This window comes from Micropterus dolomieu, linkage group LG01 (genome assembly GCF_021292245.1).
Source record: "Micropterus dolomieu isolate WLL.071019.BEF.003 ecotype Adirondacks linkage group LG01, ASM2129224v1, whole genome shotgun sequence".
NCBI classification, from domain to species: domain Eukaryota; kingdom Metazoa; phylum Chordata; class Actinopteri; order Centrarchiformes; family Centrarchidae; genus Micropterus; species Micropterus dolomieu.
The window spans coordinates 18,059,535-18,074,656 of record NC_060150.1 but is presented as its reverse complement, the minus strand read 5'-3'; the positions used below and the strand labels follow the sequence as shown (position 1 = coordinate 18,074,656).

The following is a 15,122-nucleotide window of genomic DNA, read 5'->3' as shown; positions in this document are numbered from 1 at the left end:
TCACTAAATCCACTTCTGAGAAGTTTTGAGGTGAGAAATCAGCTGTGTAGATTTCGAATATTGACAGTTTTACGAGAAGTGATGGTGGAACAAAAATGTGCTTGAATATTGTCGGAGTTGAGCTCTGCAAGTGGCTGCGGGGGATGCCTGTGCTAACCCGCGGGAGGAGCGTGTGAGGCCGGCCAGCCGCCCGCTCACAGCGGTCTGTGTTCCCGCCGTCACACAGACCGCTGCAGCAACAACGGCAGAGGAAAACACAGCTGTAAGGTTTTCATACCGCTTATCTGTCTTAACATTCTGAGGAATGTTGAAACGTTTTAACTTAAAAAAGAGAAAGCTGTGTGGATCGATGGTGTGTGTCGCATTGAACATTACGTCGCGGCAGTTGTGTGTGGCGTCGCTATGACGACAAGCTACGTACTATCTCTGGGTACTATCTGCAATGGAAAACGGAGCAGGGCCGAGTAGAGTCAAGTCTATCGATTTGCGCTATGGTAGCATTTTTCGGCAAGGCAGCATAATGTTAGATCGTAAGAACACCGGCAACAGTTCAATGTTTAGTCCTAAAAGACGATGCAACTCCGACTCTCTTTGAGCCTGGAAATTCACAATCACAACCTGTAAGTATGCTTTATTGGTTGTGAATTATATTTAAAATAAACACGGCAATGAAACTTCACAGACTGTTCAAGTGCGGAGTTGTTGTAAACGTTGGCTAACACAGCTAAAGTTATAACTATAATTCTAATGTTACACCTGATGTGAAAGCTACTGAGCAAACGTTCAAATTGTTCGGCCAATTTTTATGTAAAATTTAGTTGAAATATGCTGATTTTTGTAGTGGTTTATGGTAAGATGTGGAACAATGATGTTGTGTGGTTGTGGACTTCTGAGTAAGTTATACCATCTGCTAGGTTACGCTCGCAGTCTGAAGCGGCTTTGATTTGGATCACACTACCTTGTTTCTTACGACCCGCCCTTCTCTGCTTCTGATTGGCTAGTAGTCCTTACCTGAGAACTGCGCATGTGCAACTCCCAACAAAGATTTTGTACAAGTAAGATGCATCACTCTGTAGCTCAAGAGCGGAGCGTACAACACATAGGGTGAAAAGAGGAGCTGTAGCAATGTGCAGTATGAGGGAAAAATATGGTGCTTTTTGAAAATTAAACCATGTAAACCTGTTCTGGTACAACCCCTAATTAAGATTTTGCACCTGAAAATGAGCATAATACCACCTCCTTAACCAAATCCGTGGAAGAAACCACACTGAGAGGGGATCTGTATTTCTTTGCAGTGTCGCCTAATTAATTTACTTAAACTATTTTGAGTGTGACTACCTTTGCATGACAAAAACATTTATTACTATGAACATTAATTATGTTGGATATAAATGACAATTCAAGTGTCAACCTTTCCATTAAAATACATAATTTCACTTTATGGATTTGAGAAAACAATAATAGTATGATGCCAAGTATTGTAAAACATTTTGCATTTCAAATCATATTGCAGTGTTAAGCGGTGTGACTATAAGTTATACCTCATGGAAATAGAAGAAGCATTTGTTGAAAATCAAGACACTCGAATCAGAGATCAGGACTCTTGAGAGGAATCATTCTCAGAGTCGAAATGAGGAGACCCTCAACACTCTAAATAACAAAAGGACAGAGTATGACATGTTAACAACACGTGTGGTAGACAACGCTATGGCCAGAACTAAACATCAATATTACGAACACGGGGACAAATGTGGAAAACTGTTAGCTTGGCAGATCCAGAAAGAGGACAGCTCGAGATGTATCCCCTCAGTCAAGACTAAGGCAAGTGACACCATAATTCACAAACCTAAGCTAATCAATAAGGCCTTTAGAGACTTCTACGCAGAGTTGTACTCCTCAGGGTGTGGATTGTTGTAAGATTGCTAACTTTCTGGAGGGAATCGTGGTGCTGGGGATGGATAGGGGTACAAATAAATAAATAAATCATTTAAACAGCATAAAAATGACTGTCCTACCCAAATTTCTCTACCTATTTCAAACACTCCCAACACCAGTTCCAAAAATCTTCTTGAAGAAATTGGATAGCCAAATTTCTAGATTCCTGTGGAACGGTAAAGCTCCAAGAGTCGAGCTTAAAACTCAATAACTTTATCTGAAATCACAAGTAGTGAGTGACGTTTAGAAAAAATAACAGCAGTCTGTATCAGTCCCTCCTCCTCTCTCGCTGGCTGCAGGTAACGTTACCAGGTAGGAGGAGGAGCGGCTGGTTTGTCTCAGCCAGCAGCTGAGTTTTTTAGAGTACAGACCAGTCTATGCTCCAGACAGACTGCTTTCTATCTAGCTTGTTTTTAACATGTGGCTAATGCCAAGATAGCGTTTGCTGTGCTTGTATAAAACATACAGGATGAGATACTGAGTACAGAGATGATTTAATTAACCATTTCTACATGTTTAACGTTATCTTACAGACAAGTGTGTTGATAAGGTATTGTCTTTTTATTTGCAAAGGCTTTATTGCACGTACTTACACTAACGAGCGTAGCTGTCATCAACTAACGTTACCGTAGTTTGGAGCTAACTTAACCCTCACCGTATTCCACCGCGACGGCGCAGCCTCTCGCTCTGCTGCCGGTGTGTGTGTGTGTGTGTGTGTGTGTGTGTGGGGTGAGGAGCTGACAGAGAGCAGGCAGAGACTGCCCCCTTATGACTTTCTTGGCGCTCGAGACATAACGTTACATCATAGCCCGCAAGACTGGATAGCTGTATAGATAAGCTCGGACCTTATTGATTTTCGGGTTTAGAGAAATTTTGGAACCGGGTCTCGATCCCTGTCCCTACTTTACACATAATGTGCCATAATTTCAATGTAGCACATTCACATCCAGTTCATCCCTTTACCAGCACTCTTTAATTCTAACCAAAGCTATGTGAAACCATTTAACCACCATTGGTATAACTCATGCCGTCTAGGATACAGTGAGCTGCTGTTGAGTGCATCTAATACAACAGGAATGTCTACAACGAGGACCTGCAACTTTGAGATTTCATTTAACTAACATAACTACAACCAGAGCCTAACTACAGCGTTCCACATCTACAACGTCACAAAAAGAGGACCTACAGGAAGCCGTGTTAGATTCTTGTTCAGCTCACGTTTATTTACATGTCCACTCTGGTTTATTCATTTCAGACACGCCGACTAACTGCACTTAGACAGGCGGCCCGCAGATATATTTAGAATACATCAGAAACTATAGTTGAACGGCTCATTACCTCGTTACCTCATTAGCGCTCCTCCACTGATAAACACGGCATTAGCTTTGTGGCTAATTTAGCAACAGGCAGCAGTAGCTGCTGTAGCGTTTCGTCATTTTAGAGAATATTTAGAAGTGATGAACTAGGGACAAATGTGGACCGTTCGCTAGAACTGCCACACTGTTTGAAATACATCTACAGTTACGTCTGTCAGCAGCTTCCAACACCCAGCTACCGTAACATTAACCTGCTGTGAGCTGGCAGGAAGCCAGGACATGGCAGTGAAAAACGTGAGGGTTAGCAAGTCATGAATGTTTTCAGGAGAGGAGAAGTGACTGGGTCTGTTTTTATTATAATTATTAAGTCATGTAATTAACTTGACAAAAGACCGACTCACCGCTCAGACAGCCCTCTACGTTTTTCTAAATGCTTTGTGTAAACTCCGGTCAGCTGATTGTTCTGTGGTTTTTGTAGTGAGGCAGTGTAGTTAACAGGGGAGCTGCAGCGGGTCGCCCTCTGGTGGGCAAACTATGCAACGGTCACGACATGAGTGAAGGATCTGACTAGGTTTCTTTTTTAATAGTCATATATCTGCTGTTATAAAAGGCCCATGCTGTTTAAAAACAATTAGCTCATATCGGCCGGACGATATATCGGTCGGGCTCTAGTTCTTAGTGCTAGAATCAGATGAGAACAGGACTTTGGCGAGGCTTTTGAAGACTCTGATTGGAACTTGATTTGTAGCAGCTCCCAATCATTCTCCTATAACTCTTGACACAAAGTACTTAAGTTCAATCTCATACACAGAGTTTACTATTCACCAGAATGCCTCCATAAGATAAGTAGTGCCCACCCAGAATACTGCCCTTGGTGTAAAGTTGAAACTGGATCTCTTATACATAGGGATGGGGATCGAGACCCGTTTCCAAAAGGACCCGATTCCAAAATTTCTCAAAACCCGAAAATCAATAAGGTCCGAGCTTATCGATACTGCTATCGAGACTAGCGGGTCCTATGATGTCACGTTATGTCTCGAGCGTCAAATCTGATTTAATTTGAAACGCAATGGATAAGAAAATCATCAGGCTGCAGTCTCTGCCTGCTCTCTGTTGGCTCCAACACACACACACACACACACACACACACACAGCAGCAGAGCGTGAGGCTGTGCTGTCGTGGTGGAATACGGTGAAGGTTAAGTTAGTTCCAAACTACTGCAATGTTAGTTGCTGACAGCTACGCTCGTTACATGCAATAAAACCTTTGCAAGTAAAAAGACAATACTTTATCAATACACCTTTCTCTAAGGTAACGTTAAACATGTAGAAATGGTTAATTTAATCAACTCTGTCCTCAGTATCTCAACCTGTTTGTTTTATACAAGCACAGCTAATGTTAGCTTGGCATTAGCCAAATGTTAAAAACAAGCTAAATAGAAAGCCGTCTGTCTGGAGCATAGACTGGTCTGTAGTCTCAAAAACTCAGCTGCTGGCTGAGACAAACCAGCCGCTCCTCCTTCTACCTGGTAACGTTACCTGCAGCCAGCGAAAGAGGAGGAGGGACTGATACAGACTGCTGTTATTTTTTCTAAACGTCACTCACTACTTGTGATTTCAGATAAAGTTATTGAGTTACTTTGCTGTTGTAAACATTAATGTTGCAGCTCTAGAAACAACATTTGGCTGTATTTAAAATATTAAATTAAAAACAACCAGGCAGTTAATATGTACACTTCAATATATGTTTATTTATTGCTAGTGATATGTCATCTCAATAACATTATCGCATATTTACCTCAACGCGCAGGCCTACCTCATGCCCGTTGGGTCTGGTCTTACCAAATAACCATCACTAAATAATAGTAAAGTATCTGGAGCATTGTAAAGTGCTTAGTTCAACCCCCATCTGACTCTATACTAACCGCAGCATCAGAAATAAAAATAGCAGCAGCAGAGTACAGTAATAATGCTGTAATAATGTTAGCTACATATATATATTAAAATTAAATATCTGCATTTCATTACTACCTACTTGTTTGTATTGTTACAAATACTTTGCTTTAAAAATACCAGTCACACAGTGAGAAAAATTAGTTTTACAATCGCATCGTAGCCCTCATAATCATAATGAGGTGCCTAGAAATTCCTACCCTTGAGGTGATACATCGAGTAGGGCTGAACAATTTTGGAAAATGATAATCTTTTAATATGCGATGAATTTTTAAGCTCTGTATTACTCAGAACTGACGAGCAATAAATCAGTGTATAGTATGACCAACGCAATATTAGATAGATTACACTGTTCTTTCTTTTAGGCCAGGCCTGTGTTGTGATGAAATTAGGTGATGCATTAATTGCACGAATTATCATTATGACCAATGGTGGAGAAGAAATATCAAATTATAATAATATGAGAAAGATAATTTGAGAGTCAGGGCATTAAATAATGTGATATAACATCAGCAGGTCAGCCTACTTACAGACAAGAAAAACTAAGTTCACCAGTGTGAACTGCATTATGTAGTAAGCACTCGATACAAAACCCACACTTCAACCACCAATTAACGAGTCCTTATCTCAGTTCAAATTTCCTAGGAGTCCATCTCTCATCAAAAACCTCAAAAAATACTCAGTTCGAGGTTCAATTCAAAAGTTGGCCAACAAAACCAAGTTACGCCTCCCGTGTTTAATAGACAAGCTTAGTAATTCTCCGTCAACACCGGAGTCCATACATATACATTCGCTTACCTTACTTCACATGTCTTACTGTTGTGCATTTTTCCTGTCCACCAAAGCGTGGATGGCCCGTCGATTTCACCCACAACACCGCAAATTTACCCGCGGGTGGCGGGTACTACTTTCATTCCCTGTGTAACACTAAATTTCTGTAGTGTCAGCTTCTGTCAAGCTTAAGGCCATTATACAACAAGAAGTCAAGGTACAGCGTTGAAGTTGATGCTTCCTCTGCAGACTGGTTTACTCTTGTGTGTCACGTGACCAGAACGTAATCACAGCCTTTGCGATTAGAAAATTTAGTTTTATAATATCGCAAATACAATTAATCGTTCAGCCCTAGCATCGGGAAATCGAATCGTTGACCTGATGGAATCGTGAGACCAGTGAAGATGCACGCCCCTAGGCAATAGGGCTGTGGCGGTGAAGTAATTTCCCCCGCTGTAATTTGTTGGGGCTCAACAGCATACTATGCAGGATGTTTGCCATTTTTAGTCAATGAAGTAATTTGGTGCCATTTAGCGTAGTAAATTTGCCTGTGGATCTCACCTCACTGCACAGCGAGCCGCTAACAGCAGCTTTATGGTCGGAGCAAGGTAGCTGCTGGGTGCTAGTCAAAGTTAAACAACATTGCAAAGCAAATTCATTTCTGTAGTTTGACCGTGTCTAAATTAGCTGTATAGTTACCTTCAGGGCATGTCATTTACATACTGCAGCAACGCACACACACAAGCCAGCTTTAAGTGTCAGAGACATGGAGGTTACTTCTGTACACTGGCTAAACTCTGGCAGAGGGACCAAAGTGTGAAGCTGTGTGGGAGCATTTCGGGTGCACCAAGACTGACCAGGGCGTTATTTAGGAGGTGACTGATCACCTGTTCAAAAAGTTGTCATTAAAAGGTTGCTGCTAAAGGAGCGAATACTTGCATCAAATTTGATGCAGCAACTGTGGGATCACCACCCAGCATTGCACGCCCAAATAAAGGTAATACATAATAACTGAGTTAAATAACATGACAAGTTGGTAGGGAATTAAATATAAATGTGTCACTTACAATTGATGCCATAGCGGTGAGAGTCAAGCTTTCAGTGCAATGTAAACAAACAAAGCAGGTGTAACCTTTCAGACCCGCAACAACAGCACCACTGCTCTATGAGACCCATTATTTTCAATGTGCCACGCCACGGCAGTTTGTTTCTGCGTCGAGCAACGAGCATCGCATTGCTTGACGAACTTCCAAACCAGCTTCCAAATCACTTCTTTTCTGAAAGTGCCTTTGTGGAAGAATGTACTCCTCTGAAGACCTTCAGTCACTGGGCATTTAACATTACATCCTGTTGCCTTCTCTGTCTGTGTTGAGAAAATGTTGCCAGGTATAAAACACTAACATAACATCAGGAGCTTATAGACTTCCAGGTCTATACCAGTTACCTGCATTTCAGTTACTAATAACACTGCATGAGAGATGTTCTCTATTTCTTTCTATCATTTTTACTAAAACCTATGGATGGATGAGCGTTGCAGACAATAACAGTTCACTTTATTTCCCTCCTTAATAACAATTTCCCCAGGGGGATAAATTAAGTAAATATTCCTCTTATATTAATAATACTTACATATTATAGAAATATAATTAACATAATTAAATATTAAAAATCAACTTAAGTCATTACTAGTGTTGTTAAATTAATTAATTCATAATAATCGTGATAATCGTGAAACCGTGATTATTCCTCAGACTATAATCATACCAACAAAATCTGTAATTGTTGCATCTCTATTAGGGTTGGGTGACGTCTACAAAATTTCCATCGGACGATGTCCACCATGAAACATCGGGATGGACGATGTCACTGGGCGCACGCGCGTGGGGGGCAGCAGTCGTCTTATGTGCATGTGTTCTCGCACAGACTTCACCCTTAAAAAAAATGGGAAGACTATTAACTTTACGTTACAAGTCGCAGTGGATATTTTACGCATGGACCAGGTAAAGCAACGGTGAACACACAGTGCAGATGTTGGTTTCAGCTGTTTGATAGACTTCGTCATTAATAAGCCGACGTGCGGCTCACCTGCTGCCGTGATAACGGATCGCGGGTGGAAATATACGGGAAAAATACTTTATACTGACTTTATAAAACATACAGCTGATGGAGAAAATGGAGCAGACGGGGACAGGCCGGGGTGTTTACCTAAGGTGTGTGGGTGGGGAGAAGAGAATTCCGAGGCAAGTGCAAAGGATACTTAAAAACAATAATAAGAATGTCCGTGGTCATTAAAACCTGCTTTCACAGGGTGGTATAATGTGAACATTTGAGATTGTTTTGCTGGGGGAGCGGGGGGTTTACAATCACAATGCCGGCTTGACGTTGTGATGTCTGTCAGCCATCGCTGATGGACGATGGCATCATCTATCCCTATCCACAACAAACACCTGCGCTGTAGTAAGGGTATAACTAAATTTCCACAGAAAGCAACATGCAAAACAGCTGCAGGCATCCGACACACTACGCTCGTTATTTAGTGAGGATTACTGTTCACAGTTTCTCTTGACTGTCCCTCAGTATCACAACGTTAGTCCAACATCGCCGAGCCTGCTAGCCACATTAGCCGTGCAATATGCTAATGCCAAGTTTGCTTCAAAATAAACAGTAAAACAACACAAAACACAGTAACACTTACAGCTTTTAAGTTTTAAGTCGGGCCACGTACAGCCCATGGCGATCCGTCCTTAAACTGTTACAGAGCTCGTTAAGCTTGTGGAAGTTTCGAAGCACTAATTTATTAATTTAACACGAACTGAAGTGTAAAGTATGAACATTGCGGTAGTAGCAGTGCTTCAATTTTGCACTGCCGGTGCGCTGTGAATTTTCTACACGCTTTGGACGCTGCATGAAGGTGTTATATGTCACTTCCTGCGTCCCATTTGTGGCGCTACATAGCACTTGGTGCTATGATTATAAATGAATATTGGCGTGTAGATGTGTTCGGGGCGGGACAATTATCAAACACGTAAAGTTTTGTGCAGATGTGAGCATATACACTGAAGTTACAACAACTTCCTGTGTCATGGCGAAGAGTTGATGTTTGACGCTACGCCACGGACACACCCATCGACGAAAACTCACAGGTAGCACAACTTTTCATCGTCAATGCCTTTGGAATGCACAGTAGAAAATTGAAGTCGATCCGATTAATTCCCTAGGATGAGTTCGTTAAAGTACGCACCCTGTAAACCTTGAAAAAGGTTAAAATCGCACTTTTAATTAAAAATGGCTGACTTCCTGTTGAGTTTAGGTTATGGGTTATTGAGTCTTTTTTGTGTGTGTTGATATGATACATGTCCCCAGAAAATTTCATGCATGTAGGTTGAAGTAGGTGCGGGGGCTAATTTTTCCAACTTTGCAGGTGGTGCTATAGAGCCATTTTGCCACGCCCATGTGCGAGACCCTGAAAATACGGAATTTTTTGTTTGAGATGGAAGTTTTATTAATTAATGAAATGTATATGAAACCTACATTGCTGTAGATTTCAGAGCGTGACTGGTGTTGAAGGGAAAATGGGGTACAGTTTGTCAGAAGTGACGTCATTCAACTGCATTATTCTCTACAGTATAACAGTATATATTTCACGCTAGTCAGAAATGGTGTTATAGATTAGAGCTGCTGTCATTTAGGATGATATATCGGCCTCGTGAGTGCAGGTATCAGCCAATGCCTATTATCTCAAAATGCCAGAATCGGCCGACTTTATCACTAGTGAAAAATAGAAGGGAGCCTACATTCCCTGAGCAGGTTAAATTGTGTGATTTAACTCATGCAAAGAAAATGGATTGTATTGACCATTAACTCATGTGCATTCCTCTTCTCTTCTGCCCTCACAGGAACCATGGGAAAACCACTACCCAACTGTGATTGGGAACCAATATGTTGAACATTCTTTATTTGTCAGACTGAGGGACGGTATTCTGGGTGGGAAAGGACAAATAATAGAAGACTTTCCGGCACAGCACACGCCGACTCCAGAGCCTCCTTTTTCAGCTAGCATGTTCCTGAGTCAGATGGCTATGAATGACAAGATGCAGTAATGGAAGTCCACGCACCATTCAGCACTGTAACCATGAAGCAGCTCAAAGGGTAGGGTCTTCTGTGAGGTCACCTCACCCTACCCGACTACCCACCCATCAGCTCCACCTGAGAGCCTACGTTGAAGCATAAGGTCAACTGTCTCCGAACCCTCCCATCACCACCACCTCCACCACGGCTTTGGAAGACAAACATGACGTGCATTGCAAAGACACTGGTTGATGTCTGATATATATACCTCCTGAGGTGTCGAGCGTAAAACCAGTGGAGCAATGAATGGCGGAAAGGACTGTGAGGCGGGAGATGAGAGGCAGGCTGTTCCTGTCCAGGTCCCTATTGGCTGGCAGCGCAAGGCGGAGCACGGTGGTGGGGTTGTATACAAAAGGTAATAAAAATTCTATTCCCTAAATAACTACCTTTGAGCTTCCATTGAGCAAGTTACTTGTTATGCATTTATACTGTGACCATGTTTTGTATGATTGCAACTAACAATAATTTTTGATTCATCTGCTCATTATTTTCTTGATTGTTTGATCTACAAACATCAGAAAAGTGTGTGAAAATGTTTAAGAATTCTCCAGAGAGATTAAAATGACCTTACTTATCATATAATGCAAAAAAGCAGCAAATTGTCACATTGAAGAAGCTGGAATCAGACTTTTTGGCATTTCTGCTTGAAAAATGATTTGAAAATGATTAAATGATTCTTTAGTTATCTTAAGTTAATCCTTGTTCTGGCACTGCCAATAAAGCTCATTGAATTTAAATTTAAAATTCAAGATAAATGTCTTCAATATTCACACAATGCAGATGCAATGCAAAACAAACAAACAAAATTCATACGGCACAATAAGGAGCTGGTTGCCCTCATAGACGTCATTGTGACGTCACCTGTTGGTTTGTGGACTGCCGTCTTGAAGCCTTGAGTTTGGGCGTTAAGGTGCCGCCATGTTGATTTTTTGCATCCAGTGGCACCGGACGTGACCATATTTGTAAGAGACGGTGGAGCCAACGCCTCCATGTGGAGCTAGCTAGCTTGCTTAGCTAGGTTCATCTGTAATTTACGCTAACTGTGATGTAACCAGGATGAAATTTTGTGTAGTGAAAACAGGCTTAAAACAAAACATACTCACCAGAGAAAATGAGCCAACTCCTTAATTAACTTTTTCAATGGCGCTGGTTAAATTTACACAGTGCCGGGGGTATGAGTCACTCTAGCCTCATTGACAGGTTGCCATGGTAACGACTTGTCAATCACAGATCCCGTCCTGAAGCATACTCTGCTTTGGTCTATTTTCGTCTAAATGGGACCATAATTTAAACTCATTATGAAAGTGTTTACTTGGGTAATAAATCAGATGAAGTAGGGTCATTTTGCCATTATTTCTAATGGAGCCGGACTTCTTTATGCAACCAGAGCAGTCGCACCCTGCTGGCCGTTCGATAGAATGCGGGTTTAAGGGACTTCCGTCTTCGCTTCTCAGACCGAAAGCTTCCTGCTTGGTTGCCCTACAAAACATCATCCTGTGTAGGGCGCGCTCTCCACGGTGAGAGCCTCGCCAATACCCCTGTCCCTCTCGCTGTGAGCTTAACAGTGAGAGGGGGGCTGCACAGCGTGTGCACGAGAAGTGATTGACTCAGCGTTAGACTCCTCCTGGATGTTTTTGTTCAGGCATGGAACCTGATTTATTTCCCCAACATATAATCTGTCTCATTTAATACTGTCAGCATATAGTGATAGTTTCAAGTTTTGGAAAATATGCCAAAAGTTACCTACTGAACCTTTCATGACTTCAAATGACTCACTTGTCGCAACATAAAACAGAAACAAGAAGCAAATCCAAATATTTGAGAAACTGGAGCAGTGAAAGCTTTAAATGACTCAAAGGATTCATCAGTTATCAAAATTGTTGCAGGTGCATTTTCTATTAATCAACTATTTTGATCAGTTTTGGGCATCTAGGGATGTTGTAGTTGTTTTGACCAAGAAAGTTCAGAAATTAGACAAAATGTTTACATTTGACAAACAATTTGGAAAGACTGTATCTTGATATCGTCATACACATTACATTTAAAAGCAAACTGTCCCACCTGAGAAGCTGGAACCAGAGATTGTTGCACATTTTTGCAACAATCATTGAACTCATGTATTTATGAGTTGAACAATTATGTGGCCAAAGGTAGATGGAGTTAAATTGTAGAACTTGAGTCATTTATGTAATATATTAGTGGTAAACATCAAGTTTTTCATAAAATTTGAATGCGACTGGCATTTTCACTAATGAGTTAGATCCCTACATAGACTGGCAGTCAATGTCTGCCTCTCATTTCTGCTGCTTTACTGCAGCTGTGACCTCCTGATAAAATACATAATGGTTACTAGAACCCAACTGATATATTGTCCGGCCGATATGAGCTAATTGCATTTAATCGGCATCAGCCGTTTATAACAGCAGATATATGACTATTAAAAAAGAAACCTAGAGTCAGATCCTTCACTCATGTCATGGGTGTTGCATGGTTTGCCCACCAGAGGGCGACCAGCTGCAGCTCCCCTGTTAACTACACTGCCTCACACTGCCTGTGTGAGCAGTGAGTCAGTCTTTTGTCAAGTTAATTACATGACTTGAATAATTATAATAAAAACAGACCCAGTCACTTCTCCTCTCCTGAAAACATTCATGACTTGCTAACCCTCACGTTTTTCACTTTCATCTCCCGGCTTCCTACCAGCTCACACCAGTTTCATGTTACAGTAGTATGGTGTTGAAAACTAAGCTGCTGGACAGACGTAACTGTACATTTATTTCAGTGTGGCAGTTCTAGCGAACGGTCCACATTTGTCCCTAGTTCATCACTTCTAAATATTCTCTAAAATGACGAAACGCTACAGCAGTTACTGCTGCCTGTTGCTAAATTAGCCACAAAGCTAATGCCGTGTTTATCAGTGGAGGAGCGCTAACATTAATGAGCCATTAAACTATAGTTTCTGCCGTATTCTAAATATATCTGTGACCCTGTAGTTAGTCGGCATGTCGGAAATGATTAAACGAGAGTGGACATGTAAATAAACGTGAGCTGAACAAGAATCTAACACGGCTTCCTGTAGCTCCTCTTTGTGTGACGTTGTAGATGTGAAACGCTGTAGTCAGAGCCGTAACGGCTCTGGTTGTAGTTATAACATTAGTTCAATGAAATCTCAAAGTTGCAGACATTCCTTAAGTATTAGATGCATTCAACAGCAGCTCACTGTATCCTAGACAGGATGATATATACTGATGGTGGTTAAATGGTTTCACATAGCTTTGGTTAGAATTAAAGAGTGCCGGTAAAGGGATGAACTAGATGTGAATGTGCTACATTGAAATTATGGCAAAGTGTAAAGTGAAATGCACATGCTTATTATCTCTCACTCTCTCTGTTTACAGATGGCTGAAAAAGTTGCACCTTCCGGTAGCAAATATTTATTGATGTGCAATTGTTAACATGTTCACTTTTTGAGACTGTAATCCATTTTATTAACATAATCCCTTTAGGAAAAGGTTTTATAACCTACACACATACCAGCTTTCAATATCGGCCTGTAAGTGTAGTTTATACAGTAAAGGGGTCTACTATCCAAATCATTCTTAAAATCACAATCTCAAAAGCTCTTTCTCACTATAATTTCGGCATCAGCCCCCAAAAAGGTGTTACACGTCACTTCCTGTATCCCCTTTGTGGCGCTGCATAGCACTTGGCGCTATGAATATAAATGACTATTGGTGTGTGGATGTCTTCGGGTTGGGACAGTTATCAAGTATGTAAAGATTTGTTTAGATGTGAGCATGTACACTGAAGTTACAACAACTTCCTGTGTCATGGTGAAGAGCTGATCTTTGACGCCACGGCCGACTTCAGGGCATCGCTCCAAGAGGCTTTTTGGTACGTCTGGACATGATCCATGTGCCAATTTCATACATGTAGGTCAAACGTGCGGCGGGGGCTGCTTCGTTAAAGGTCACTTGCTGTTGCCAGCAGGTGGCGCTATGACTGTGGGTGAATCTCGCCATGTACATGTGTTCAGGGCAGGACTCTCATCCTACATGTACACTTTGGTCCAGATGTGAGCATGTACACTGAAGTTACAACAACTTCCTGTTTCATAGCGAATCATCGACCCCACGGACACGCCCATTGACGAAAACTCGCAAATAGCACAACTTTTCATCGTCAATGCCTTTAGAAGGCACAGCAGAAATTTGACGTCGATCCGACTAAATCCCAAGGAGGAGTTCGTTAAAGTACGGAGTGTGTAAATCATCCAAAAATGGCCGTAAAATTCAAAATGGCCGACTTCCTGTTGAGTTTAGGGTATGGGTTCGTGAGGCTTTTTTGTGCGTCTTGAGATATATATATATATATATGTCCCCTGAAAATTTCGTTCATGTAGGTTGAATGTGAACGAGGGGCTAATTTTTTCCAATTTTCTAGGTTGCGCTAGCGAGTCATTTTGCCACGCCCATGCGCGAAACCCATAAAATACGAAATTTTTCACCAGTTCTGACGTGTGCAAAGTTTGGTGAGTTTTCGAGTATGCTCAGGTCCCCAAAATGGAGCTTACTTTGCAGAGAAAAAAAAATTTTTTTTATATATATACAGGAAAGTATTCAGACCCCTTTAAATTTTTCACTATTTGTTTCATTGCAGCCATTTTCCAAAAATCAAAAAAGTTCGTTTTATTTCTCAGTAATGTACACTCAGCACCCCATCTTGACAGAAAAAAACAGAAATGTAGAAATTTTTGCAAATTTATTAAAAAAGAAAAACTGAAATATCACATGGTCATAAGTATTCAGACCCTTTGCTCAGTATTTAGTAGAAGCACCCTTTTGATCTAATACAGCCATGAGCCGTTTTGGGAAAGATGCAACAAGTTTTTCACATCTGGATTTGGGTATCCTCTGCCATTCCTCCTTGCAGATCCTCTCCAGTTCTGTCAGGTTGGATGGTAAACGTTGGTGGACAGCCATTTTCAGGTCTCTCCAGAGATGCTCAATTGGGTTTAAG

The 15,122-nt window shown here is 41.3% G+C and overlaps 1 protein-coding gene across 3 annotated transcripts in view; it reads left to right on the top strand.

Annotated features, from left to right (window-relative positions):
* The window catches only part of LOC123977727 (methyl-CpG-binding domain protein 5-like), a 51,683-nt gene that overhangs the window by 15,934 nt on the left and 20,627 nt on the right, over positions 1–15,122 (top strand). For all 3 annotated transcript variants that reach the window (XM_046060669.1, XM_046060653.1, XM_046060661.1), the window contains exon 2: positions 9,872–10,458. In XM_046060669.1, the coding sequence (XP_045916625.1) occupies positions 10,346–10,458 (113 nt within the window). In that variant the 5' untranslated portion in view covers positions 9,872–10,345. The remainder of the gene's footprint in view (positions 1–9,871; positions 10,459–15,122) is intronic.